Raw genomic sequence first — 27,814 nt, forward strand, 5'->3', positions numbered from 1 at the left:
AGAGGCTTAACCCACTGAGCCACCCAGGTGCCCCGAACTTTTGTGTTTTTAAAAAAAAAGAAAGAAAGAAAGAGGGAATTGTCTGAAGTCCTTGGGTTGACATGCTAGCAATGCTGGAGATGCCGCTTTCTGTACACCTGAAATTCCACCATCCCCACCCAGTTACAGAGACTTCAAAAACTTCTATCTCTGTGGAGCTGACCAACACTATTCCCTAGGCTGCTGCTTTTTGTTTTTAACAGTTTTATTGAGATATAATGGAGGTACATGTTTCATCATTTGAAGTATACAATTTAGTTGTTTTTAGCATATTCATAGAGTTGAGCAACAGTCACCATAATCTAATTTTAGAACATTTGCATTATCCCACAAAGAAATCCCATACCTATTATAATCAATCTCTATTTTCCCCTTCCCAAGTCCCTGGCAACCACTAACCTACTTTTTGTCTCCATTGATTTGCCTAATCTGGACATTTCATATAAATGCGGTCAAACCATATGTGATCTTTTGTATTTGGCTTCTTTCATTTAGCATAATGTTTTCAAGGTTCATCTGTGTTATAGTGTGTTTCAGTATTTCATTCCTTTTTTTGTTGTTGTTGAATAATACTCTTTTTTATGAACATACTGCATTTTATTTATCCATCTATTGAAGGGCACTGAGGTTGTTTGCACTTTTTGGCTATCATGAATACTGCTGTGAACACCCATATATGCAAGCTTTTTTTTTTAAGATTTATTTATTTATTTGACTGAGAGAGAGATCACAAGTAGGCAGAGAGAGAAGGGGAAGCAGGCTCCCTGCTGAGCAGAGAGCCCCATTCAGGGCTCGATCCCAGGACCCTGAAATCATGACCTGAGCCGAAAGCAGAGGCTTAACCCACTGAGCCACCTAGGCATCCCCATATACAAGCTTTTGTGTGAATATATGTTTTCATTTCTTATCTAGTATAAGTATATATCTAGGAGTAGAATTTCTGGGTCATATGGTAACTCTATATTTAAGATTTCAAGGAACTTCCAGACTGTTTTCCAAAGTGATTACACCATTTTACAGTCCTCCCAGCGATGTATGAGGGTTCTGATTTCTCTACATCATCAACACTTGTTATTATCTGTCTTTTAGATTTCAGCCATTCTAGTAGGGTGAAGTGGTATCTCATTTTAGTTTTGGCTTGCACTTCCCTGATAACAAATGATGTTGGGAATCTTTTAATGTGTTTGTTGACCATTTTTATGTCTTCTTTGAAGAAATATTTATTCAGATCCTTTGCCCATTTTTTAATTGAGTTATATGTCTTTTTATTCTTGAGTTGTGAGAGTTCTTCATATATTCTGGATAGAAATCCCTTATCAGAAATTTGATTTGCAAGTATTTTCTCTCATCCTGTGGTTTTTTTTTTTTTTCATTATCTTGATTATGTCCTTTGAAGCACAAAAGCTTTAAATTCTCACAAAGTCCACTTTATCTGTGTTTTCTTTTGTCACTTGTACTTTTGGTATTGTTATAATATTAATATATTATTTAGACAAGAATATATTGCCTAACTCAAGATTATGAAGTTATTCCTTTTTTTAAGCTTTCTTTTTTTTTTTTTAAGATTTTTATTTATTCATTGGACAGAGATCACAAGTAGGCAGAGAGGCAGGCAGTGGGGGAGGGGGGAAGCAGGCTCCCCACTGAGCAGGGAACCCAATTTGGGGCTCGATCCCAGGACCCTGGGATCATGACCTGAGCCAAAGGCAGAGGCTTTCTTTTAATAGACTCCTCCCCAAAGGGAATAGCAGGGTCTTGTAAGCCTTTTGAGTCAGATCTGTCTACCACTCACTCTCATTTACACTCAAGGCACATTTCTTTTACACTACTCTCGTCCAGCAAGATTTGGACTAACCACCTTGTATCTGCCAACCACTGTGCTAGGTTTGTGGGAAACAGAACAAAAATGATTCTGTCCTACACACTGGGTATTGGGCGAAGATGAATTTAACTGGGACACCTGGGTGGCTCAGTGGGTTAAAGCCTCTGCCTTCAGCTCAGGTCGTAATCTCAGGGTCCTAGGATCGAGCCCCGAATCGGGCTCTCTGCTCAGCAGGGAGCCTGCTTCCCCCTCTCTCTCTGCCTGCCTCTCTGCCTACTTGTGATCTCTCTCTGCCATAAATAAATAAAATTTTTAAAAAAGATGACCTGAGCCGAAGGCAGCAGCTTAACTCACTGAGCCACCCAGGCGCCCCTAAAAAAGATGAATTTAACTTGGATTTTGCAGTCAAAAGAGACATTAAAGTAGATATGAAAAAAGAACATTAAACATATCAAAGGACAAATGACTTATTTAATAAAACTGTTCATGGACTGATACTACTTTTTGATGAAGTTTGCATCAGTACACAATGAAATGAGAAAAATTATGACAGTATGCTTTCTCTTATGCAATGATTATAGTTGGTGTGAAGTTTTATTATTATTTTTTAAATGGTGCTATTAGGCAGTGTAAGAAATTAGCAATCCCATATAGATCTACTGGTTTTTGTGGGATTCTTTTCTTGTCTGTAAAACCAACAACCTGTAGCCACAGGTTCAGAAGACAGGAATATCATTTCTGGCAGTGAAGACTTGAAGAAGGAACTGATTTGAGCCTTGTAGAATTTGGATAATTCTGAATACAGGCAACTATAATAGGTAGGAGAATGTGAATAAGGGTGGCAGAGTGGAAATGAGATTATGAAACAGGTTTGAAGGACTACATGATGGGGTGTCAGAAGTAAGTTTGTATAGAGAGAGAGTAGGTAGATAGCCAAGATGGAGGATCTTGAAAGCCAAAATGAGTTTGAACTTGATTCTCTGGGTAATGGGAAACCATTAAAAGGGGCAAGAGGAGTGACGTATTGAAGAAAGATGGTACTTTAAAGAGATGAATCTGGCAGTTGTGGAAGGTAAATTGCAAGTGAGAATACTAATTAGGAGCCAGTTGAAGTTTATAGTGTGACAAAATTTTTTTGTTGTTGCTAACCAGAAAATAATTTGATCTTTCATTAAAAGCACTACAGATTTTTAGGGGCACCTGGGTGGCTCAGTGGGTTAAGCCTCTGCCTTCAGCTCAGGTCATGATCTCAGGGTCTTGGGATTGAGCCCCACGTTGGGCTCTCTGCTTAGCGGGGAACCTGCTTCCTCCTCTCTCTCTGCCTGCCTCTCTGCCTACTTGTGATCTCTCTCTCTCCTTGTTAAATTAAACAAAAAAAATCTTAAAAAAAAAAAAAAGCATAGATTTTTAGCAATAGTGGGTAGAAAGTAGGTGATGATATGGTGAAATAAGCCAGGCATTGAAAATTTGAAAGTTACCAACATTTCCTAAATAGTGGCTCTCCAGTGTGATACACAGCTTAGCCTCACAGAAATTTCAGGGAACAAGATCCTGGACCTAGAAATCTTACAGTAAGACGCTAGAAGTCCAAGCACTTGGTCATGGAGAATGACTTTGTCCTACCCTAAAGCTGCTTATCCAGCCCACTTTGAGGTGTCTGTCAGAGGAGAGGGAAGTACAGCTATACCTCAGAGATATTATAGGTTCTGTTCCAGATCACCGCGATAAAATGAATGTTGCAAAAAAGCAAGGGAAATGAATATTTTGGTTTCCCAGTGTATATGAAAATTATGTTTTTACTATACTATAGTCTGCAATAGCATTATGTCCTTTAAAATGTACACACCTTAATTAAAAAATACTTTATTGCTGGGGCACCTGGGTGGCTCAGTTGGTTAAGCAACTGCCTTTGGCTCGGTCATGATTCTGGAGTCCTGGGATCAAGTCCTGTATTGGGCTCCCTGCTCATTGTGGAGTCTGCTTCTCCCTCTCACCTCTCCACTCTCGTGTTCTCTTGCTCTCTCTCATTCTCTCTCTCTCTCTCAAATAAATAAATAAAATCTTTTTAAAAAATTCTTTATTGCTAAAAATGTCAGCCATCATCTGAACTTTCAGTAAGTTGGAATCTTTTTGCTGGTGGAAAGTCTTGCCCTCGATATTGAGGGCTGCTGACTGATCACGGTGATGGTTGCTGAAGGCTGGGGTGGCTGTGGAAGTTCTTAAATAAACTAAGACAACTAAAGGGGCATCAGGGTGACTCAGTCCGTTAAGCATCTGATTTTGGCTCAGGTTGTCATCTCAGGCTCCTGGCATCAAACCCCACATCAGGCTCCCTGGTTAGCTGTAGGAATCTGCTTGTCTCTCTGCCCACCCACCCCCAACTTGTGCTCATGCGTGGGTGTTCTCTCTTTTCTCTCTCTCTCTCAAATAAATAAATAAAATCTTAAAAAAAAAATAGGACAGTGAAGTTTACTGCTCCAATTGACTCTTCCTTTCACAAGCAATTTCTCAGTAGCATTTGATGCTGTCTGATAGTGTTTTACCCACAGTAGAACTTCTTTTGAAATTGGAATCCATTCTCTCAAACTTTGCCACTGCTTTATTAACTAAGTTTATGTAATTTCTAAATTCTTTGTGTCATTTCAGCAGAATTCACAGCATCTCCACCAGGAGTAGATTCCATCTCAAGAACCCACTTTCCACTTTCTTTGCTCATCGATAAGGAGCAACTCCTCATCTGTTAAAATTTTATCCTGAGATTATAGTAATTCAGACACATCTTTAGGCTCCACTTCTAATTCTAGTTCTCTTGCTATTTCCATCATATCTTCACTTACTTCCTTCACTAAAGTGTTGAACCTCCTCAAAGTCATCCTTTAGGGGAATCAACTTCTTCCAAACTCCTGTTAAATGTTGATATTTTGACCTCTTCCTATAAATTACCAGTGTTTTTAATGGCATCGGGAATGGTGAATCCTTTCCAGAAGCTTTTCAATTAACTTTGCCCAGATCAATCAAAGAAATCACCACCTATGGCAGTTTTAGCCTGATGAAATAAATTTCTTAAACAGTAAGACTTGAGGGTGCCTGGGTGGCTCAGTCAGTTAAGCATCTGCCGTTGGCTCAAGTCATGAACCCACGGAACTGGGATTGAGTTCCACATAGGGCTCCCTGCCCTGTGGGGGGACTGCTTCTCCCTCTGCCTCTCTCTTTTTCTTTCTCTCATGAAAAAATAAAATCTTCAAGAAAATAAAATTTAAAATTCAAGAATTTAAAAAAAAATAAGGCTTGAAAGTTAAAATGACTCCTCGATCCATGGGCTGCAAGGTGGATATTTTGTTAGCAGGCTTGTACATCTCCATCAGAGCTCTTGGGTGACCAAGTGCCTTGTCAATGAGCGGTAATATTTCAAAAGGAATCTTTTTTCTGAGCAGGAGGTCTCAACAATAGGCTTAAAATTAAGTTCAGCAAGCCATGTTGTAAACAGATGTGCTGTCATCCAGACTTTTTTCCGTTTACAGAGCACAGGCAGAGCAGATTCAGCAGAATTCTTAAGGGCCTAGGATTTTCAGAATAGTATATCAATCCGGTTTCAACTTAAAGTCACCAGCTAGCTGCCTTAGCCCTGAGCAAGAGAGTCAACCGGTCCTTTTACCGTTTGAAGCCAGGCATTGACTTCTTTCTCCTTTCTAACTCTGAAAGTTCTAGAAAGCATCTTCTTCCAGTAGAAGGCTATTTCGTCTTCACCAAAAACCTGTGGCTTAGTGGAGCCACCTTCATGAACGATCTTAGCTGGATCTTCCAGACCTTGCTGCAGCTTTTGCATCAGCACCTGCGGCCTCACCTCGCGCTTTGATGTTACAGAGACGGCTTCATTCCTTAAACCTCAGGAAGCAACCCCTGCTAGCTTCCAGCTTTCTCCTGAAGCTTCCTCACCTCTCCCAGCCATCACAGAACTGAAGTGTTAGGGCCTTGCTCTGGATGAAACTTTGGCTTAAGGGACTGTTGTGGCTGGTCTGATCTTGTATCCAGACTACTGAAACTTTCTCTATAGCAACAATAAGTCTCTTGCTTTCTAATGATTCATATGAAAAGTGCTACTCATGCTACAGCAGAGTAGCACTTTTAATTTCCTTCCAGAAATTTCTTTTGCATTTACAACTTAGATAAGCATTTGGCACAGAGACCTACCTTTTGGCCTATCTCAGCTTTCAAAACACCTTCCTCACTAGCTTAATCATTTCTAGCTTTTAATTTAAAGTAAGAGTTGTACAACTCTTCCTTTCCCTTGAAAACCCTGAAGCCATCTTACGAATTTTAATTGGCCTAATTCCAATATTGTGTCTCAGGGAAGAGGGAGCCCCACAGGGAAGGGGAGATACAGGTGAGTAGCCAGTGAATAGAGCAGTCAGAACATATACAACATTTATGAAGTTCGCTATCTTATATGGGTATGATTCATGGCACCCCAAAATAATTAACAACAGCTTTATATCAAGGATCACTGATCACAAGTCACCATAACAAATATAATAATAATGAAAAAGTTTGAAATATTGTGAGAATTCTAAAATATGACACGGCGACACAAATTGAGTAAATGATGTTAATGCTTGTACAGTGACACCATATCTGCCACTTTCAACTTCCCCGTGAGGATCACTAATGGTTAGTTTTAGGACGCAGACTCCCTTTCTCCTTCTCTTCCTCACTGTTTCTGCTTTATAGGATCATGGTGCCATGTCCCCTCAAAAAAAGATCAAGGTTGGAGGTAGGTTTTGGGGTTCTCACCCGCTTCTGTTCTCTCTACAACTCTGTACCTCCCAGCATATGGTCAGTGGCCTCATGGGTCTCACAGGGAATAGAAGAAGCAATAAGGGAGAGAAACTACATCTCTTCTGTATCCTGAGTGGTGTCTGCTGTGGTCCCAGCCAGTGGACACCAGGCTTCTTTCTAGGGACCTGAAATCCAAGGGCTTGGCTGTGGAATCCAGATACTGGTCAACACTGGGAGGAGACCTAGACCGGGCTAGTACTTGGGGGCCAAGCCCAGCTTGCGACTATCTCTGTGTTCAAGGGTGGCAGCAGGAAGTGGTGGCATGAAGTGGACAGTGTTGTTGCTTGCTATACAGTTGGCTCTGGCTGTGACTTCTCCACTGTTCACTGATCCCCACAGAGCTGCCCCAGAACGAGTAAGGTGGAGCTTACAAGGGCTCTGTAGGTCTACAGGTAGAACTGAGATGTTTCTGTGGCTAAGGGGAGACCACTCCCTTTCCTTAGCCTTCCTTTCCCTAGGAAAAGAAGCTTCCTGGCCTCTCACCCTGGCCAAATGGATTCTGCCTCATCACAGGCCCAGCTGGACCCCACTCGGCACATGTCCAAAAGCTAATGTAGGTGAAAGGGAAAGGTTCTATTCCGGCCACACTAACAGGCCCTCTGAAAATCCAGGGAACTGAATTGGACCCTTGTTAGGAAGGGGCCTGTTGCCAGCTTGGTCCTCAGTCTCACTACCACCCAGTGTATAGAAGAAGCCTGCCTGTGGCCCAGTCTCCCTTTTTTTCTGAGACAGACCTCATTTCTCTGAAGAGGCACACCCTAAATTGCCTAGTGCTAAGTCCAGCTGGGATCCACAAGGACTCTGCCTGCTGGTAGACTGATGACAGGTCCTTACAACCTCCCTTCAAGGTTCAGGAACCCCCTCCCAGGCTGGCTGCCCCACCCTGAGGCTCGTCTGGAATCTTAGTGAAAGGAAAAAGCTGGAAAACAAGGAGTCATTCAGAGTGGGTTGAAGAGAGGGGGGAGAGGTTTCTGGCTAAGATCTAAAAGGAGAGGCATAAAGAAAGGAAGCTCTAAGCCTCTGCCCAGACTTTCCCTGAGACTCCTAAGGACAAGAGAGAAGCTAGGTAGGCCCCGCTCTCTCCCTAATTTTCTTCGCTGCCTTTAGAGCTCTCAGCCTTCCAGCACTGCCCGCCCTCTGTGGCTGACTCCTTTCCCTCCCCACCCCCCTCCCTGGGCTAAAGGGCCCACAGGGACTGACAGGGAGGGAGGCTGAGTGGCTGTACTGTGGGCATGCCTGCTCCTTTCCCTTCCCCCTTCCCTTAGCAGCAACGTCACCTCAGCACCAGTGGCAGCGGCGGCAGCAGCAGTGAGGATCCTGGGGCTGGGATTGCGCAGGCTCCCTGCATTAGCAACGATGCCATTGTATTAGCAGAAATCAGATCTTAGGAAATCGGTTCAGTTCCCTCTGTGTGGTCCTGTGGAACAATGCCTCAGCTGGAACTGTCAAGGTAGAGCTTGGTTGGAGTGCAAAAGGAACAGAAGCCTCCGGGTACAGCTCAAGGCTCCTTACAGAGGTATGGCTCAGCGGAGCTGGGGGAGGGGCAGGGCAGAGACGCTAGGATAACCGATCAGCACATTTGGGCCCTGGTTTCTGAGGGTTGGCTTTGTCTTTCCGAAAGAGAGAGAGCGAGTGAGCAAGAAAGAGGGGGAGAGCATGAGAGCAAACATTAGCTGAGCTCATCCTTGCATATATTTGTGCTGTGGTGCAGAGGCTTGGGCTAATGCTGTTTTGTCAAGAAGCAGATCCCCTCCTTCCTCTATGGGTGTTTCTAATGAAGTACTATAGTGTGGGCCAGGGTGGAGGGGTTCAGATCTAAGAACAAAGGCTTAATGGGAGGAGACACCCCCAAACCTATTATAAGTTTATGATGGAGAAAATGCAGGGATTTGAGCAGCTTTCAAGAGGAGGGGCTGGGAAACATCCAGCCCATTCCTTTTCCTCCATACAAAAACATACATACCTATGGACACACATATCTTCTGGTACCTTGGAAGCCAATAGGCTCTCGGTAAGGATGGAATAAGAAAGAATGTTGACCAAGAGGCTCCACAGTCTACTGGGGGCGCGCAGGGAGGTGGTCACTGTTGTGCTGAGGGCACCTGACTTGTTACAATCGGTCTCCTTATACAGACATAGATTCCTAACAGGAAGGGACCTGACCATAAGCTGAAACTCCCAAATGCACCCTCTACCTCTCCTCCCTCAGTCCCGCCACAGAGGGGACCCAGACAGGAAAAAGGTTATCCGTCCTACTGATGCTCCTCATGGGACCTAAGGTCAAGGTCAGATTGTTAGAGATTAGCAACTGAGTACCACTGTCATCCCAGTCCTCCTTCAGAAGGCCCAAAAAAGAGGGAAGGCATTCAATGACTGGCAGAGAGATGCTGATGACCAAAAATAGAGGAAACCTTTCTTCTGGAGTGTAGAACATTTTCCTGCCCAGAGTTACCTTATTGCTGAGCAGGTAGAGTTCCTTAAATTCCCATTTCCATTCACCACCTTGGTGGATGATTCAAAAATATGCTAATAGGAGTCAGTAGTTCCACTTTGTGCAAATATGTGGTTGGGGAATACACTGGGAAGTTGTGGGAGGTTGTTAGTTCCCAGGAAGCATCTAGGAATGTGAACTACAGAACAGGAAAAGGGGGCCTTGGGAACTATGAAGGGGGCAGGGAGATGAGGACCAGGAGCTGCAATAGAAGGTGAATTGAAGACTGTTTAGTAACACTCATATTACTGGGGCAGTAATATTGAAAGAGACAATGGGTTTAGAGAACATAGAAGTGGGTAAACACAAATTATGTAAGTGGAGGCTAGAGTGCCGGCCTAAACAGGAAAGGTAGGAAGCAGCCTGGCAGGGTAAATGCCAAGACTTTAGGAAGAGGGTGTGGCCCTGATCATTTTCTTTGGGAGGGAGTTGTAATAGAAATAATTAAGAATTGGGCAGACCTGAGTTTGTGTCCCATCTCAGCTGTGTAATTATGAGCAGACTACTTAACTCTTGCTATGCTTCAGTTTTCTCATGTGTAAAATGGAAGTGATCATGCCTACTTTAAAAGATTAGAGTGGTGGGGCACCTGGATGGCTAAGTTGGCTAAGCATCTGACTCTTGATTTCTCCTCAGGTAATCATCTCAGGGTCATTGAGTCTCACATCGGGTTCTGTGCCCAGCAGGGAGTCTGAGATTCTCTCTCTCCCTTTGCCCCTCCCCACCCATCCCTCTCCCCCTAAAATAAATAAATAAATCTTTAAAAAGTTATAGGGGAACTAGAGATGACATATGTAAATCACCTGGCATGCAAGAGATCAATGAATGATCACTAATAGTATTGTTACGATAGGCCAGGAGACACCGATTTGGGATGGGAGCCAGGAAAAGGGCTCTCATGGAAAGCTTACCCTGGTTCTAGAGAGCTAGACTTCCTCACTTGATGCTGGCTGAACCCACCACTATCTGTCTAGTAATCATAGCTAGAAGGCCCATCTTCTGAGAGCTTTCTTCCACTTTCTTCCTATTCTGGATTCTCTGTTCCTTCTGCATCTTCATCTTCCATGTCTCTCCACTTAATCGGGGTACAGAATGAGTCTGGAATTAGCTCTTCTACCCCATTGTTTTCTCTTTTACTTTATTAGAGTTCATGGGCTGCAGTATTAAACTTGTATTATTATAGAACAAGTTATTCCCAAGAAAGAAGTCTAAGAGGTATGTGCTCTGTGGTGTTTGAAATAAGGTCACATGTACAGTATACTCTCATTACATTCTTAACTGATCAAAAGGTAAGATTCCTGAGTCCTGTCTTAATCTGTCATTTATTCATTGAGTGATCTTGGACAAGTCCTTTTTTTTTCTGATTGTTGCTTTCCTCATTTTTTAAAATGAAAGTGGCTCTGCCTACTTTGGTGAGTTGTTGTGAGGATCAGTGAGACAACATATTTGGGGGAGGGGGGCAGAGGCATGAGTACAAAATCGCATAGGATGTCTGCAGAACTTCACCTTAGTTGGCTGACCTAGAGTTGTCTGTGAAGGAACTCTTGGGCAGGCATTTCCCTTGGTTGTGTGGAGATCAGGGAGGAATAAGACCTTCTCTAAGATACAAAAATATAAAATGAATCCACCAGTGATGTAGTTTTATAGTTAAAATAGAATTCAACACAACCTAAATATAAAAGCTAAAATTATACAGCTTTCAGGGGGGAAAAAAGGAAAAATTTTCTTCATGATCTTGGGATAGGCAAAGACATTTTAGATAAGGCATGAAAAGCTTTAACCATAAAAAAAGAAAAAGATAAATGTGATTTTATATAATTAAAAACTTCCCATTAATTGAAAAGCAACATTAAGAAAACAAATATAAGGGACGCCTGGGTGGCTCAGTTGGTTGGATGACTGCCTTCGGCTCAGGTCATGATCCTGGAGTCCCAGGATCGAGTCCCGCATCGGACTCCCAGCTCCATGGGGAGTCTGCTTCTCTCTCTGACCTTCTCCTCGTTCATGCTCTCTCTCACTGTCTCTCTCTCAAGTAAATAAATAAAATCTTTAAAAAAAAAAAAAAAGAAAAGAAAAGAAAAAGAAAACAAATGTAAGACAAGCTAAGAGAAAATATTCTCAAGATATGTCTGATGGGAGTGCCTGGGTGGCTCATTCCTTAGGCATCTGCCTTGGCTCAGGTCATGATCCTAGGATCCCTCGATCAAGTCCCACATCAGGTCCCTGCTGGCAGGAAGCCTGCTTGTCCCTCTCCCACTCCCCCTGCTTATGTTCCCTCTTTCACTGTCTCTGTCAAATAAATACATAAAATCTTAAAAAAAAAAAAAAGACCTATCTGACAAAGGAAATTTTAAAACTCCTACAACTCAATTATAAAAAGATAAACAAGTCACGTTTATGAGTCCACAAATAACCAAGCACTTACCACATTCCGAGCACTATGTATAGGTTCTGGGGACACGGAGTTGACTATATTCCAGTTTCTAACCTCAGGGAATGAACTCTAGTTTGGGAGACAGATACATAAACAACATTGTAATACAGCTCTCTGTATCCTCCAGCCAAGGGTTCTTCATCATCTTCTGTATCCATTTATTCTCTCTCCCTGGTTTAGAGGATCAGCCTTCTAGACTCTGTGTCATTATGTTTTTCCATTATGAAGCCTGTATGACTCAGTAATAGTTTTGTGAATCAAATCAAAAGTTCTTATGTGTGTACGTTTTATTTGTGAATGCTACTTGAAAATCGTGCTGGGGACGGGGGGTTGGTTGCTATTCACTGAAGATCAAATGATGGCTGTAGCCCATAGGTTTTCCTGAAAGTACTCCTATCTGTACAAGACAGTTTTCTATGCTCCTTTTAGTCCAGGTGTCACATGATAGCCTAGACTTTGGGGAAACTTAATACTCTATGTAAGGGGAAGCTGCCCTCTCTAAGCCCTGAACCCACTGTATCTGTGTTGTTTAAAGAAAACAAAATGAGGCATCTGGGTGGTTCAGTTGGTTAAGCATCTGACTCTTGATTTCAGGTCAGGTCATGATCTCAGGGTTGTAAGATCAAGCACCATTGCCAGGTTCCGTGCTGGGTGTGGAGCCTGCTTGAGAGTCTCTCCCGCACCTCTCCCCCCAAATCTAAAAGAGAGAGAAAAACAAAACTGTTTAAATTATGTACATAATAGATATTTATTATATACAAATTAGAAAATACAAATGACTAGGATTTCTGGAGGGATGGTAGGTAGGGGGTTGAGGAAGTGGATGATGGGCATTAAAAAGGGCATATGGAAAAAAAAAAAAAAAAGAAGGCGTATGATGTAATAAGCACTTGGTGTTATATGCTGATGAATCACCGAACTCTACCTTTGAAACTAATAATACACTATAGTTAATTAACTGAATTTAAATAAAAATTTAAAAAGAAAACATAGATGAAACAGTAAAATTAAAAATAATCCGACATTGCTCAATAGAGTTAAGCACTATTAATATTTTGTTGTATATGCCTTCAAATTTTCTCTCATGCATATTGATACGGTCTGAATATTTGTGTCCCCTAAAATTCATATGTTGAATCCTAACCTCAAAGGTAGTGGTAGTAAGAGATAGGGCCTTGGGAGGTGATAGCTCATGAGGACAAAGCCCTCATGAGTGGGATTAGTGCTCTTACAAAACAGGCTCCAGAGAGCTCCCTTGTCCCTTACACAATATAAAGATATAGCTAGAAGGTGCCAGCCATGAACAAGGAAGAGGGCAGAATGCAGCCATTCTGGCACCTTGATCCTGGACTTCCCAGGCTCTAAGACTGTGAGAAATAAATTTCTCTGTTTATAAGCCACATAGTCTGAGATGTTTTGTCATAGCAGCCTGAACAGACTAAGACACGTAATAGACATGTATTTATTTACAAAAATGGTGTCATACTCTGCATGCTGTTTGTAATCTGCAGTTTTACTTAACATTTTATTAACATTTTCCCAAGTCAGTAATCATATTAACATATTATTTTTTTTTAAAGATTTTATTTATTCATTTGACAGAGAGAGATCACAGTAGACAAAGAGGCAGGCAGAGAGAGAGAGAGAGGGAAGCAGGCTCCCCGCTGAGCAGAGAGCCCGATGCGGGACTCAATCCCAGGACCCTGAGATCATGACCTGAGCCGAAGGCAATCCACTGAGCCACCCAGGCGCCCCTTAACATATTATTTTAATGATACTCTGCTCTGTACTTTTTTGTGGATTGTTGCTACTGGAATTTTAGGTTGTTTGCAACTTTCTGTTATCCTTGTAGCATATATATTTGAACCCAAGTTTTCTTGGTGAAGGAAGAAGAAAGATGGGGAGTCGTGAAGGGAAAATTATCTCATGTACTTCATAGCTAAATTTCCTAAAAATCCTCTTTATTCCTCTCAACAAAATCCCATACTTGAAGGCAGCTTTCTTTCTTTTGTCTTTCTCAGTTTGTGTCTGCAAATGCCTAATCCTCTCCATTGCTCAACACCCATTCCCTTCCTCATCTCCCCTTTCCTCTTCTCATAAATCCTAATATTTTTTCTATTTTTAAAAAAGGTTTTAAATAAAAGCTTTGTTAAGGTATAATTCACATACCATAAAAATCTATAGATTTTATTTTACTGACAGACTTTCATAATTATCACCACTGTCTGATTTCAGAACATTTTCATCACCCCAGAAAGAACTTCTGTACCCATTAGAAGTCACTCCCCATTCCCCAGTCCCCGGCAACCACTAATCTATTTTCTGTTTCCCTGGATTTGCCTATTCTGGACATTTCGTATAAATGGAATCATACAACACCATACAAAGAAGCCTTTTATGACTGACTGGCTTCTTTCACTTACCTTTTTGAGGTTCATTCAGATTGTAGCATTGATCACTACTTGATTCCTTTTATTGCTAAATAATATTCTATCGCATGCGTATATCAAATTTTTTAAAAAGATTTTATTTATTTATTTGACAGAGGGAACACAAGCCGGGAGAGTGAGAGAGGAAGAAGCAGACTTCCCACTGAGCAGGGAGCCTGATGCGGGGCTCAATCCCAGAACCCTAGGATCAAGCCCTGAGCCGAAGGCAGACGCTTAATGGCTGAGCCATCCAGGCGCCCCTATATCAAATTATTTTTTAACATCGGGGGTTTTTTGCAGCTTTATCTATCTATCTACACTGGGGCTCCTGGCTGGCTTAGTTGTTGGAGTGCACAACTCTTGATCTCAGGGTTGTTGGTTCTGTCCCTACCTTGGGTCAAAAGATTACTTAAAAATAGAATCTTTAAGGGGCGCCTGGGTGGCTCAGTGGTTAAGCCCATGCCTTCAGCTCAGGTCATGATCTCAGGGTCCTGGGATTGAGCCCCGCATCGAGCTCTCTGCTCTTCAGGGAGCCTGCTTTCTCCTCTCTCTCTGCCTGCCTCTCTGCCTGCTTGTGATCTCTCTCTCTGTCAAATAAATAAATAAATAAATCTTAAAAAAAAAAAATAGAATCTTTTTAAAAAAAAAAGAAAAGAAAAGAAGAGAAACCAAATTTAAAAAATAAAGTACATAAGCTCTACACCCAGAGTGGGCCTTGAAGTCTAGACCCTGAGATCAAGAATCACATATTTTACCAACTGAGCAAGCCAGGTGCCTCTGTTTCACATTATGTTTATCCATTCATCTGTTAATGGATAATGGCTTGCTACAACTTTTTTGGCTACTGTGAATGCTGCTGTGAATATTAATATACAAACTTTTGTGTGAACATGTGTTTTCCTTTCTCTTGGATATATACACAGGAGTAGAATTGCTGGGTCATGTGGTAACTCTATGTTTAACATTTTAAGGAACTGTCAGACTGATTTTCCAAAGTGGCTGTACCATTTTACAATGCCTCAAACAAGGTTGAGTTTCCAATATCTCCACATCCTCACCAACATTTGTTACTATCCTTTATCTTAGACATCATGGTGGAGATGAAGTGGTATCTATGTGGTTTTCATTTCTATAATGACTAATGATGTTGAGCATCTTTCCATGTGTTTATTGGCCATTTGTAAGTTTTCTGTGGAGAAATGTCTATTGAAGTTCTTTGTCTAGTTTTTAATTGGGTTATATGTCTTTCTATTGTTGAGTTATAAGAATAGTTCTTCATATATTTTGATCAGTAATCTCTTTGCAAATATTTTCTCCCATTTTGTGGATTGTCTTTTCTTGATGGTATCCTCTGAAGCATGAAGGTTTTTAAATTTTATGAAGTCCACCTTATCTATCATATCTGAGAAACCATCACCCAATCCAAGATGATAAATATTATTTCCATGTTTTCTTGTAGAACTCAAACCTCATAGCTCAGTTTAGCCTCTCTGGTTTCTACTTTTCTCCATATGAACTCATTACTCCAATCAACTCCCAAAGGGTTGGAAGTCCAACAAAGAAGTCTTCCTCTCAGAAAGTAAAGGTGGGGGGTGGTGGGGAGAAAAGATCAACACTCGCTTTTTATTATTGATGTAATTTAATTTATAAATTTTTAAAACTGTATTCCTCACATACGTATTGATCAGCCACTTGAATTTTTTCATTTATGTTTTGCCTGTTCATGTCCTTGAGCATGTGTGACTTACCCAGATCTTTTCTATACTCCACATGAAGAGCTGTGATCCTGTAATCTAAATGAGTTAAATTTTTAAAAATTGATGTTAAGCATTCAACTAAATGACGGAAAACTTAGGCATTGAGCAATTAGATTCATAGTGGGTGGAAGGAAAATGACAGGAATAAAAAAGGAAGGAAGAGAAATGAATGAATTAGCAAAAAATAGATAGGAGGAGTCTAAGCAAGCAACGACTGTTAGGACTTGAACTTGGTAGCACAGGAGACTAGAATTTGAAGAAGCCATTTGGCCACAGTCCAGCCAGCAGACCAAAGAATCTCCGAATGGGCTCTGTGTGCTTGGGACCAGGAGACTTTGAACAGGAGAGAACTTTACCTTTGCCTGTTAGAGGAAAAAGTGGGAAGAGAATACTTTCTAGGGGACCCTGATAGTGAAAGTTCTGGACTGAAACTGGGCAGAATTTGGGCACTTCAGAAGATCTGTATCCTGAGCCGGATACAGATACATAATACATAATACATAAGACATAATACATCGGGAGTGTATTATGCCTATGATGTTTGCTAGGCTTTCTGTGTGCCTGAGTGATACAAAAGTGATAGAAATAGACACCCATTCCCTCAGTGAGAAGGTTGGCTTCACCCATACTTGTAGTCACTCTAATGCCCAACTCGGTCTCTGTATTCAAGAAGCTCCAGGACAGGGGTGCGTGGCTGGCTCAGCCAATGGAGCATGTGACTCCTGATCTCAGGGTTGTGAGTGCCAGCCCCACATTCACTGCAGAGATTACTTAAAAATAAAATCTTGAGGGGTGCATGGGTGGCTCAGTCATTAAGTGTCTACCTTCAGCTCCAGTCATGATCCCAGGGCCTTGGGACGGAGCCCCATGTCAGGATCCCTGCTCATCGGGAGGCCTGCTTCTCCCTCTCCCGCTCCCCACTGCTTGTGTTCCTCTCTCACTGTGTCTCTGTCAAATAAATAAATTAAATCTTTAAAAAAATAAAGTCTTGAGGGGCGCCTGGGTGGCTCAGTGGGTTAAGCCACTGCCTTCAGCTCGGGTCATGATCTCAGGGTCCTGGAATCGAGTCCCACGTCGGGCTCTTTGCTCAGCAGGGTGCCTGCTTCCCTTCCTCTCTCTCTGCCTGCCTCTCTGCCTACTTGTGATCTCTCTCTCTGTCAAATAAATAAATAAGTAATCTTAAATTAAATAAAATAAAGTCTTGAAAAAGGAAAAATGTAGAAGCTCCAGGACAGTAGGAGGGAGAGTGAGGATCGCTAGCTAGCCCACAGCCAGCAGAGAGGGACAAGCATTCTGGGGCTCAAAGGAGAAAATGAAGTGACATGGGGGCAAACCATACAGAATATTTAAAAAACAGTTTTCTTGCAAAATTAATAGCTTATTGCCGTGAGTACATGATGTAGTTCGTACTCATGATTTTACCCCTGTCTGAGAGCTGGCAAACTGTAGCTGGGTTTATGGCATCTCTCTGTCCCCCTCAGGGCCGAGCACCCTTTCAGCATCCTAGATGATTTTTCTAAGTTTTCATGCTTTTTTTGTAGTTGGGACTTATCATCATCGTTTACTGCTAAGAACATGTCCTTGAAAGAAAAGGAGAAATTACTGTTCTTGAGATCCCCAGACCTTCATAGGTGGCATGAAAAGGGGTTTGCCCTTTGTCACGAGTGGATGCATGGCCGATGTGGAATGGAGCAGGCACTCAGGAGCTGGACCTGTGCCATGCGGAAAGTCCAGCAGGGTGGCCTTACTCTGTCAGGCTGTGCTCTCAAGCTCCATCTTGACTCTGAGTCTTTTCTCCCCTTGGGCTCTTCTCCATCTGAAAATGCTTTGGGGAAGGGCATGTCCCTGACTTCCAGGGAGGTGACATTAGGTTCCCTTTCTTTCCCTCTCTCTCCAGGTGCCAAGCTCTCCTGATGAAATGTGTTCTGCCCCACTGGGCTCCGGGGGCAGTGTCTGGTGCTGTTGATGCCCTTGTTCGAAATTTCCAGAATGGATAGTCCCCCAAAGCTGGCTGGAGAGACCCTCATCGTCCACCACATCCCCCTGGTGCACTGTCAGGTCCCAGACAGGCAGTGCTGTGGAGGGGCAAGTGGAGGTAGTGGGAGCACCAGATCCAATCCTTTCTGCCCCCCTGACCTGGGCATCACCCAGCCTGATCAAGACCTAGGACAAGCTGACTCGCTGCTATACAACAGTCTGCACTCTGCTGCAGGGGGATCCGCACGGCCTGCAGACAGCACGAAGAGTAGGGTTCGGGATGGCAGAGGCCCTGGGGCCCCTAAACGGCACAATCCTTTCCTGCTGCAGGAGGGTGCGGCTGAGCCAGGACTTAGTGATCTGTATGACGACAGCATTGGTGATAGTGCCACCCAGCAGTCCTTCCACCTGCATGGGGCTGGTCAGCCCACCTTCCATCTGTCCCCTTTCCAGCTGCCACCACCTGGCCCCAGAGCGGGCAGGCCATGGGGGGCAATGCGTAGTCGGGCTGGAGTAGTGGAGGGGCAGGAACAGGAGCCGGTGGCCACCTTGGAGAGCCAGCACTGCAGCCCTAGCCACTGCTGCCGGCCAGACCTGGAAGCAGAGACCATGGAGCTGGATGAGTGTGGGGGACCTGGGGGGAGTGGCAGTGGGGGTGGAGCCAGTGATACCTCTGGCTTTTCCTTCGATCAGGAATGGAAGCTCAGTTCAGATGAGTCCCCAAGGAACCCAGGATGCTCAGGCTCGGGGCCTCAGCACTGCCGCTGCAGTAGCACCTCCAGTCAGTCCGAGGCGGCTGACCAGTCCATGGGCTACGTGAGTGACTCCTCCTGCAACAGCTCAGATGGTGTGCTGGTCACCTTCAGCACCCTCTACAACAAGATGCATGGCAACTCCCGTGCCAATCTCAACTCCGCCCCACAGTCTTGCAGCAACTCTTCTTTCTGTAGCCACTCAGACCCTGGCGCCTTCTACCTGGACCTGCAGCCCTCCCCAGCCGAGTCGAAGATGTCTTGTGAGTCCCACCACCCTGACAGCGGAGGAAGGGAAGGGAGCTATGGCTGTCCTCATGCCTCATCTCCTGAGCTCGATGCCAACTGCAACTCCTACCGCCCACACTGTGAGCCCTGCCCAGGTGTGGCTGACCTCACAGCCTGCTTCCAGAGCCAGGCCCGTCTTGTTGTGGCCACCCAGAATTACTATAAACTTGTCACCTGTGACCTCTCCTCCCAGTCATCCCCAAGCCCAGCTGGCTCTTCCATCACCAGCTGCTCTGAAGAACACACCAAGATAAGCCCTGCACCAGGCCCTGGCCCAGACCCTGGCCCTAGCCAGCCCTCTGAGTATTACCTATTCCAGAGGCCAGAAGTCCAGACAGAGGAACAAGGAGTGGTGGGTTCCTCGGTGGAAGCAGCAGCTCCTATGGGCCCCGGTGTGATCGAGGGGCAAGTGTATACTAACACTTCACCCCCCAACCTTAGCACTGGACGCCAGCGCTCTCGGAGCTGTGATCGCAGCCTCGCGCGCAGCCCTCCTGTCCGCCTAGGCTCACTGGAACGCATGTTGAGTTGCCCAGTGCGCCTGAGTGAGGGTCCCGCGGCCCTCGCTGGGCCTGGCTCACCACCTCGGCGAGTCACCTCCTTTGCTGAGCTCGCCAAGGGCCGGAAGAAGGCTGCAGGCTCTGGCTCCCCTCCACTCCGAGTGAGCATTGGGGACTCCTCCCAAGAGTTCTCACCCATCCCAGAAGCCCAACAAGATAGGGTGGGCCCACTGGACGAGGGCACTCGCTGTAGCCACAGCCTACCACCCATGCCCTCAGGGCCCGGCATGGACATAATTGGCCCAGAGTCCTGGTCCACCCAGGTCTGTCAGGGCCCCCAGTCCAGTGAGATGCCACCTGCTAGCCTCAGAGCTGCTGGGCAAGGACCCCTGGCCCAGCTGATGGATCCAGGGTCTGCTCTCTCAGGGAGCCCAGCCAACAGCCATACCCAGAAGGATGCAAGAGCTAGAGCTGACGGTAAGGAACTTAGAGGCTGGAGAATACCAGGATATGTATGCATGGCCTCCTCAGTGATAGGGCCCTAGCAACCACCCTAACCATAACCACTAAAGGTTCCTCAGCCTAGATCCATCATCTTTCCAGTCCAGGTCATGTCCTACAGTTGTAATGGAGGGAAGGATAAAAAATAACACTGAAATGTCAGAGATTGATATATTGGGAAAGGAAGTATGCAGAAGACTGTGATAGTAAGCCTTGATGACTGGAAAGATGATGGTTCATGGATAGGGACCACAGACACTGATGTAAAAGTGGATTTCCTAGAAAAAGGAGAAAATCCCAAGTTCAGTTTGGGACATTTAGGAATTTACAGTGCCTAAGAGATATGTCCCATAGGCAAACCACACTGGGTGTCAGTGAGGTTTGTTCTTTGGTCAGTGATTGTTGCTGCTCTTCAAAGAGCCTGAATCCAGACACTTCACCTTTAAGCATCCTGGGCCTGCTCTTTCCCTATTTATTTTATTCCATTTAAATAGTTGTTATATAAATGCTCTGTGTTAAATGTTGGTGATAGATGTGAGGGATAGTCTCTAGCCTCAAGGAATTCTGACTATGGATGAAAACAGAAAAGGTAACATCATTAATACACAGAGATGGGGTGAGGCGCACGCCTGGGTGGCTTAGTTGGTTAAGCAGCCAACTCTTGATGTCAGCTGAGGTCTCAATTTCAGGATCGTGAGTTCAAGCCCTGTATTGGAGCCTACTTAAGAACAAAAACCAGAGATGAAGGTGTACAGTACTGGGCATCTCTAGACAGACTAAAATGTCAGAGAAAGACTGCTAACAATTTGTATTTAAAGCCAGTCTAGAAAGAGATGAAGAATAGGCTTTGCAGAAACTTATTCTGGGTTCATACAGTTGTCTGTGTGAAACCACAAAGGTGAAGAATAACTTGATGCTTACAAAAACTCTAAATAATTTGGTATAGCCAAATAATTTGGTAGGGTGTGGAGGGAACTATTGAAGGATTTTAATCAGGGAAGTGGCATTTTGGTTGTTTTTAATAGCTTAATGGGATGGTCTTTGCATTTTAGAAAGATCACTGGTTGTTTGGGTGAAAGGCGAATTGGAAAGGATGCCCTGGGGGTCAGGAGACCACAAAGATCAAAATCATCAGAATAATCGAGGTAGCTGAAGCTTCAAGTAGATGAGAGCCCCCAGGGAGAATGTGTGGAGTTGTAAAGGGAACAAGGACAGAGAGCCCTGAGGATATAATGATTTAAGGGTGAGCAGAGCAACACTCAAAGGTTCTGAGAAGAATTGGGAAAATCAGGGGAGAGTAAAGCCACAGGCACTAGAGGAGGTGAAAGTTTCAAAAAAGAGTTGGGTTCAACAAAGTTTTGAAGAGAAATTGCTAACATTAAGGCTGAAGAATCCCGAAAACAACATTTGAGAGTAGTGAGGGGGGAAGCAGATCTCAGAGGGCTTGGAAGAAGAGACAAAGCAGGGAAAGGGAGATAAAGGGGCATGTGCTATGCTGTGGGCTCGGGTCGGGTCCTTTGGCTTGGGAGTGGGTTAAAGAACCATTAATGGTGTAATCTCTGCTGTTGGGGAGATCATAGCCTGAAAAGACTTCACACTCTTAAAAAGACACAGAGAAGCTGCCTTTGGGGTAGAGGATGAAAGGGGAGACCCCAAGGAGGAGGGGGTTCTGAAACAGCAGAGATTGGCCAGAGTCTCACTCCCTTATTAGACTTCACTACCTGGTGGGTGCCACTCAGCCCAGGGGATGCTGTGGCTGGCATTCTGAAGGCAAGAACAGTCCTGGTCAGAGATGGGAGAGGCATTTTAAAGCGTGTGTGTGTGTGTGTGTGTGTGTGTGTGTGTTTAATCATTGGGTAAGACTTTTCATATAGAGATGCTGTTCTGTTGCATAAGTCTCCAGTGACCTCCCATACGGTTCCTCTCTCAATTCTGTATGGTTTTTTTTTTTAAATTAAAGAGTGAATGACAATTCAATGAATTCATGAATGACAAAAGAAACTGAGATCTCTTTGACATCCTGAGCAGCAGAATCAAGATTCAAAAAGATCTTACCAAATCTGGAAAGAACAAAACAAAAAAGCAGGGGCTAATGTGAAGTTTGATAGGTAAGCTGGACTTAACTTGTGATATTTAATTGGTTGCACATTCAGAATGAGTCAGCAGTTTGGAAGGGCTTCCACACAGTTCAAATGACTATCTTCATTGATAGACGCCAGAAGGGAGAAGCAGATAGTCCTCTACTCCTCTGAACAGTTAGCACTCACCTGCAAGTTCTGGGTACTTCATTTTAAGAAGGAACTGAAGGACTGTGGTTGTGTCACCTACAGAACAGCAAACTTGGGTGAATGTGGTCTCTGATTTTCTCAAGGGCTGTCCCACAGAAAAGCAAGAAACCTTAGTCTCTGTATTCCCTGGGGACAAAACTGAGACCCACTCCCCAGGTCAGACCCCTCCTTCCTCCCTTATCTCATTCCTCTGCCTCAAACCCTATGCTGGGGACCTGGGGAGGATTTTTTTTTTTTAAAGAGTAGAAATAAACAGTCTAATTCAAACATACTTTATATAGCAGGCATAATAAAGCTACTGTTGGGAAGGCCTAATCTGAAAGCCAGGGTCAGTTCAGCCTTGAAATTTGGTATTTAAATAAATGGAAAGGAAGGAGGCATTCCCAACAGGAAAGGCTGTGTACTGAAAGATGGGAATATGGTGGGAAGAGCGGTGTCTATGGCAGGTGTGTGAGTTTGAGTGGAGCAATCTAATTGGTGGCAAGTGTGGATACCTATTTGAGAAGATTAGACTTCATTCTGTGGGCAGTAGGGCCACAGGGGATAAAACTGGTATTTTATGAAGAAATCTGACTTATCTAAGATCTGGTTGCAGCAAGACTAGCCTGAACCAAGGGTGACCATGGGGATTCATTCATTTAACAGGTATTTATTCAGTACCTACTATGTACTGGGCTCTAGTCTAGGCACTGAGGATACATCAATGAACAACTCAAAGCCCTGCTTTTTTGGAGTCCTTATGAGGAGTAATAGATAATGAACAAATAAGATAATTTCTAATAGGGATAAAATGCTGAAAAGAAAATACAACAGGATAATGAGACAGAGGGTGACTTCCCAGAGGGACTGGGGTGGTCACCACTGAGGTGGTGATATTTGAACTGATGCCTGAATGATGAGATGATTTCGGGTATAACCAGCAGGTGCAAAAGACCTTGAGATGTTAATTAACTTGGCATGTTTAAGGGCAGAAGGAATTGTGGCTGGAGCATAGTAATAAGCAAGGGAGAATGACAAAGGTTGTTCTCTAAGCACAGATTGGAGATGACAGGAGGGTATATTTTGAATATATTCCCTGGGAGTGATTCTGAAACCCCTCCCTGTTGGGGTTGTGATCACTATCCCCTTAAGAATCAATGAAGTAAATAAATGGGAAAAGATGAGGGATACCATTTCCTGTGTAGTGCAGTGTGATAAAGAGAACATTAGCCCCTATGTCAGACTCCGGCTTAGGCAGAATTCTAGCTCTGGCACTTCCTAGTTGTGTAACCTTGGACAAATGACTTAGTCTCTCTAAATTTCCAATACCCTGAGCTGTCAGGTAAGGATATTAATTCCTGTCTCATAGATTTGTTGAGCCAGAGTCGTCTAGTGAGCCACACCCAGGGTTTCTGGCTTCGTGGAAGCTTGTAGCACCACCTTGTGTCAATTCAGATGTTTATAGTGTGTGCAGTGTTTTATTAGAAGCACAGCTCACACAAAGACAGGCTGTGCAGTATCCTGGAATTTTGTGTTTAGTTCTGAGCCCTGTGTGTTGAGAGACGCTGACCTGAAGATTGGCTGAAAGAACAAGAGAGGACCAGTGTTGGGGACCACAGCTCTGTGTAGAGGGAGCAAATGTGGATCCTGAGGCTCCAGTGCCAGGATCATGAAAGAGTAGGAATGGGGTGGATGGAGGTGACAGGAGGCTGATTCCAGCTGCAAATGAAGAAATGTTATAGTTAGATTTGCTTAATAATGAAGTGAGTCAGCTTTAGTGGAGACTGGTGATGAGCAAAAGCTTGAAGTAAATAACATCTTACCTTGAATATCTGTGATCCTTACTCCCAACTCTTTAGGCTTAGAAAAAAGGAAATGGTAGTTCTGCCCTTGACAGAAATGGAAGTCATGAGAGGAAAGGTGATAGATGAACTTACTTAAAATAGCAAAATTTTGATGGGGAGGGGGGCAGATGGAGAGTCTTTTTCTTTTTAAGATTTTATTTATTTTAGAGTAAGCGAGGCAGGGGAGGGGCAGAGAAAGAAGGAGAGAGTGAGAGAGAATCTCCAGCAGACTCCCCACTGAGAGCAGAGCCCAACATGGGGCTTGATCTCACTACCCTTGAGATCATGACTCATGAGATCATGACCTGAGCCGAAACCAAGAGTGAGAGGCTTAACAAGCTGTGCCACCCAGGCACCCCAGAGGGAGAGAAAGAATCTTAAGTAGGCTCCAAGCCCAACACAGAGCCTGAGATCATAATCTGAGCCGAAATCAAGAGTCAGATGCTTAACTGACTAAGCCACCCAGACACGCTTAAAATAGTACATTTTAAGTGAAAGCAGAATCCTCAAGCAGAATAATCCAAAGATTAAGGGGAAGGTGGGGGCTAAAGCTATGGGTTCAGGAGTCTTCTGTATGAATGTCTGAACTTGAACAATACAGGGGAGAAAATGTAAAGGGAGATCTAAGGATGGAGGCTTAAGATACACCCACCCTTGAAGTCAAGAAAATGAAAAAGGGGTGACTAGTCAAGAGTACAGAAGAGTTAAGCATCATAAAAAAATAGAAAAAGTTCTATAAAAGATGGGAGGAGCACTGTCACATTCCCAAACTTGGATTGCCCTTACCCCGCATTCAATTCCTACAACCCATCCTTCCTGCCCATCTCTTCCCCTCTCCCCTGTGAGCATTATCTGTCTGCTTCTTTGCTTCCTCTCCTGGGGGTTCTAGGGTCTGTCTCTCTGATTCTTCCTTCATCACTGTTGCCACAGGGGGTGGTGCGGACAGCCGACCAGTCCTTCGCTACAGCAAGGAGCAGAGGCCAACCACGCTGCCCATCCAGCCCTTCGTGTTCCAGCACCACTTCCCAAAGCAGTTGGCCAAGGCCCGTGCCCTCCATAGCCTTTCCCAGCTCTATGGCCTCTCTGGCTGCAGCCGTGCACAGCAGCCTGCCCCACTGGCTGCCCCCACTGCTCAAGTCCCAGCCTTAGCTCCCTCAGGGGAGTCACAGGCACCTGCCAACAGAGGTGCCAGAAAAGCTGGGCCTGAGCCAGAAACCTCACGCCCATCGCCCCTGGGTAGCTACTCCCCCATCCGCAGTGCTGGCCCCTTTGGGCCCAGCACCGACTCTTCTGCTTCCACCTCGTGCTCCCCTCCTCCAGAGCAGGCCACAGCCACAGAAAGCCCACCCCCATGGAGCCGCTCCTGTCCTCCTGTTGCCCGGCCTGCCACCTCCCAGCAGCCACAGAAGGAGGATCAGAAGCTACTGACCTTGGCTGAGTACCGTCTCCATGGAACAGGAAGCTTGCCTCCTCTGGGCTCCTGGAGATCTAGCCTCAGTCGAGCAGAAAGCCTAGCCCGGGGAGGTGGTGAGGGCAGCATGGCCTCCAGGCCCAATAACGGTATGAGCTTTACCCTCCACCGCAAGCATTTCTACACCCCCACCACCACTACCCCGGCTGCCTGTGAATGCTTTCTTATTCTCCGACCTGGGGTCAGGGGTTAAAATGTTTATATCTCCTTCCCCAGCTTCTATGAATAATATCCAAGCACTCCCAGCCCTCATTTTATATGGCCACACTGGGTGAATGTGAAATGTTGTCTCCTGCTAACTCTTGCCCGTCTCTTCCGCTCATCTGTTCTGCTTTCAGCCAACCACCTATCCCCTCAAGCACTCAAGTGGCGGGAATACAGGAGGAAGAACCCACTAGGGCCACCTGGATTGTCAGGGAGCCTAGACCGAAGGCCACAGGATGCTCGGCTGGCCCGAAGGAACCCCATCTTTGAGTTCCCTGGCTCCTTCAGTGCTGCTGGCCATCTGAACTGCCGGCTGAATGGTGTGTGGGCCAGGTCCCCAGGATGCCCAGGGCAGGCCCCGGGAAGGGCTGGGGAAGGGGGCAGTCCCACAGGAGCATGTCCCAGAGAGTATGAGGCACAGAACTGAGCTGCGACTCTTGGAAGGATGTTGCTTGAGATTGAGTTTTCTCTTCTTTCCAGGTCAAATAGTGAAGCCATTACCACTGACCTGCCCTGACTTCCAAGATCCCTTTTCCTTGACTGAGAAGCCTCCAGCTGAGTTTTGTCTGTCCCCAGATGGCAACTCAGAGGCCATTTCCATTGACCTGCTTCAGAAAAAAGGTGAATATGACCCCCAGGTCAAGCCAGGAATTCTGTTGTCAGTACCTTTTTGTGCCTATTGCCCTACTGTCTGGTCCTCCAGAATATTTCCCTATTTGGATAGGGAAAGTGCTAGAAAGGAATCAGCACAGGAACTGGGGCAAGAGGCTGAAGTCTGTGCATTTTGTAAGGCGAGTGTGCATGAGTACACAAGGATCATTTATCAGATGCTTAAGAATCAGGCTTTGGTCTCTTACCTCAGGGAGCTAAGGAGAGTGAGGGAGATTGCCATGTCATAAATGGCCACGAGCTTTAATGGGAGTATAAGTACCACAGGGCCTACCAGCTTGGGTAGGCATGATGGTAACATCTACTAAGAGATTCAGCAAATAAGGGACCACTGGACTAAGAGAGGGCTGTTTCAGTGAGATGATGGGGAAAGAATTGAGCATAATTGTGGGCTGAAGGGAAGGCTGTGGGAAGGGAGAAGGATGAAGCTGAAGTCCCCTGTAGAGGCAGAGTGGGGAGTTCAAAGCTGGGAAAAGGGAAGAACCTTGAGCAAGGTAGAGATTGAGGGGGGCAGGAAGGAAGATAGATAGAACGTAGTTATGTCTTTTGAATGGATCATGAAGTTGAATTGATGACCAGTGGCCTCTATTCTCTTGGTAAAGTCAAACCAAGAGTTTGAGAAGAGGGTAAAAACTTGGCAATGTGAGAGCATAAGCAGTGTGTCAAAGAGGTCAAAGAGGTACCCTTGTCGGCCACTGTTGTGAGTGGCCCTGGACTTTCTCCAACAACCACTAGCCTGGTTTCTTATAGTGAAGAAGATGGATAGTTAGTTTGATCCAGGACTGGAGCAAGAGGGTCTTGAAGAGGCAATCGCTGGAACAGGCCCACTGGCAGTGAAAAAAGTACAAGGCTTGAGAACTGGGCAAAAACAGGAAGGGGCCGGGCCATGTGCAGGACAGAGAGAGAGAGAGTGGACTCCCCTCTCTCTCTCCACTGAGGACTCAGTTTCAGCTGAGTTGCCGAGGGACTTGCTTAGGAACCCGTCACATGGAGTTCTCACTTGCAGGGCTGGTAAAGGCGGTTAACACTGCCGTGGACCTCATCGTGGCCCATTTTGGCACAAGCCGGGATCCTGGGGTGAAGGTAGGCAAAAAACTGGCAAGCTGAGCTCTACCCTGCTGACCCTCACCCATTCTATGCTGCCGCCTTCTGCTCTCCTGCACCTAGAACTCAGAATCGGGTACTTTGGGCTGGGGATTGCAAGAGAAGCACGCTGAGGCCTAAGAAAGTCAGAGAAGACCAAGGTCGGGCTTCAAACGATTCCTTCTTCTTCTCTACTGCATCCACAGGCAAAGCTGGGGAACAGTTCTGTGAGCCCCAATGTGGGCCACCTGGTTCTGAAGTACTTGTGCCCTGCAGTCCAGGCTGTGCTGGAGGATGGGCTCAAGGCCTTCGTGCTAGATGTCATCATTGGGCAACGCAAGAACATGCCGTGGAGTGTGGTTGAGGCTTCCACACAGCTAGGTAAGTGCTGGGTGGCAAGATGACCCCAGGCAAAGATTCAGATTCAGGAGACTGGGAATGTGACTGCTA

At 45.0% G+C, this 27,814-nt stretch overlaps 1 protein-coding gene across 5 annotated transcripts in view; it reads left to right on the forward strand.

Moving 5' to 3' along the window:
• The window catches only part of RUSC2 (RUN and SH3 domain containing 2), a 69,935-nt gene that overhangs the window by 38,984 nt on the left and 3,137 nt on the right, over positions 1-27,814 (forward strand). Inside the window, exons 1-7 of one of the 5 annotated variants that reach the window (XM_004747521.3) lie at positions 7,773-8,213; positions 17,706-19,802; positions 24,868-25,497; positions 25,747-25,932; positions 26,093-26,233; positions 27,288-27,364; positions 27,571-27,745. In XM_004747521.3, the coding sequence (XP_004747578.1) occupies positions 17,774-19,802; positions 24,868-25,497; positions 25,747-25,932; positions 26,093-26,233; positions 27,288-27,364; positions 27,571-27,745 (3,238 nt within the window). In that variant the 5' untranslated portion in view covers positions 7,773-8,213; positions 17,706-17,773. Of the gene's footprint in view, positions 1-7,772; positions 8,214-17,705; positions 19,803-24,867; positions 25,498-25,746; positions 25,933-26,092; positions 26,234-27,287; positions 27,365-27,570; positions 27,746-27,814 lie in introns of those variants that run through there. The other 4 variants (XM_004747520.3, XM_004747522.3, XM_004747523.3 and 1 more) reach the window with 4 other exon arrangements.

The sequence above is a fragment of the Mustela putorius genome, unplaced genomic scaffold (assembly GCF_011764305.1).
Source record: "Mustela putorius furo isolate JIRA1106 unplaced genomic scaffold, ASM1176430v1.1 tig00000580_pilon_pilon_pilon, whole genome shotgun sequence".
Classification (NCBI taxonomy): domain Eukaryota; kingdom Metazoa; phylum Chordata; class Mammalia; order Carnivora; family Mustelidae; genus Mustela; species Mustela putorius.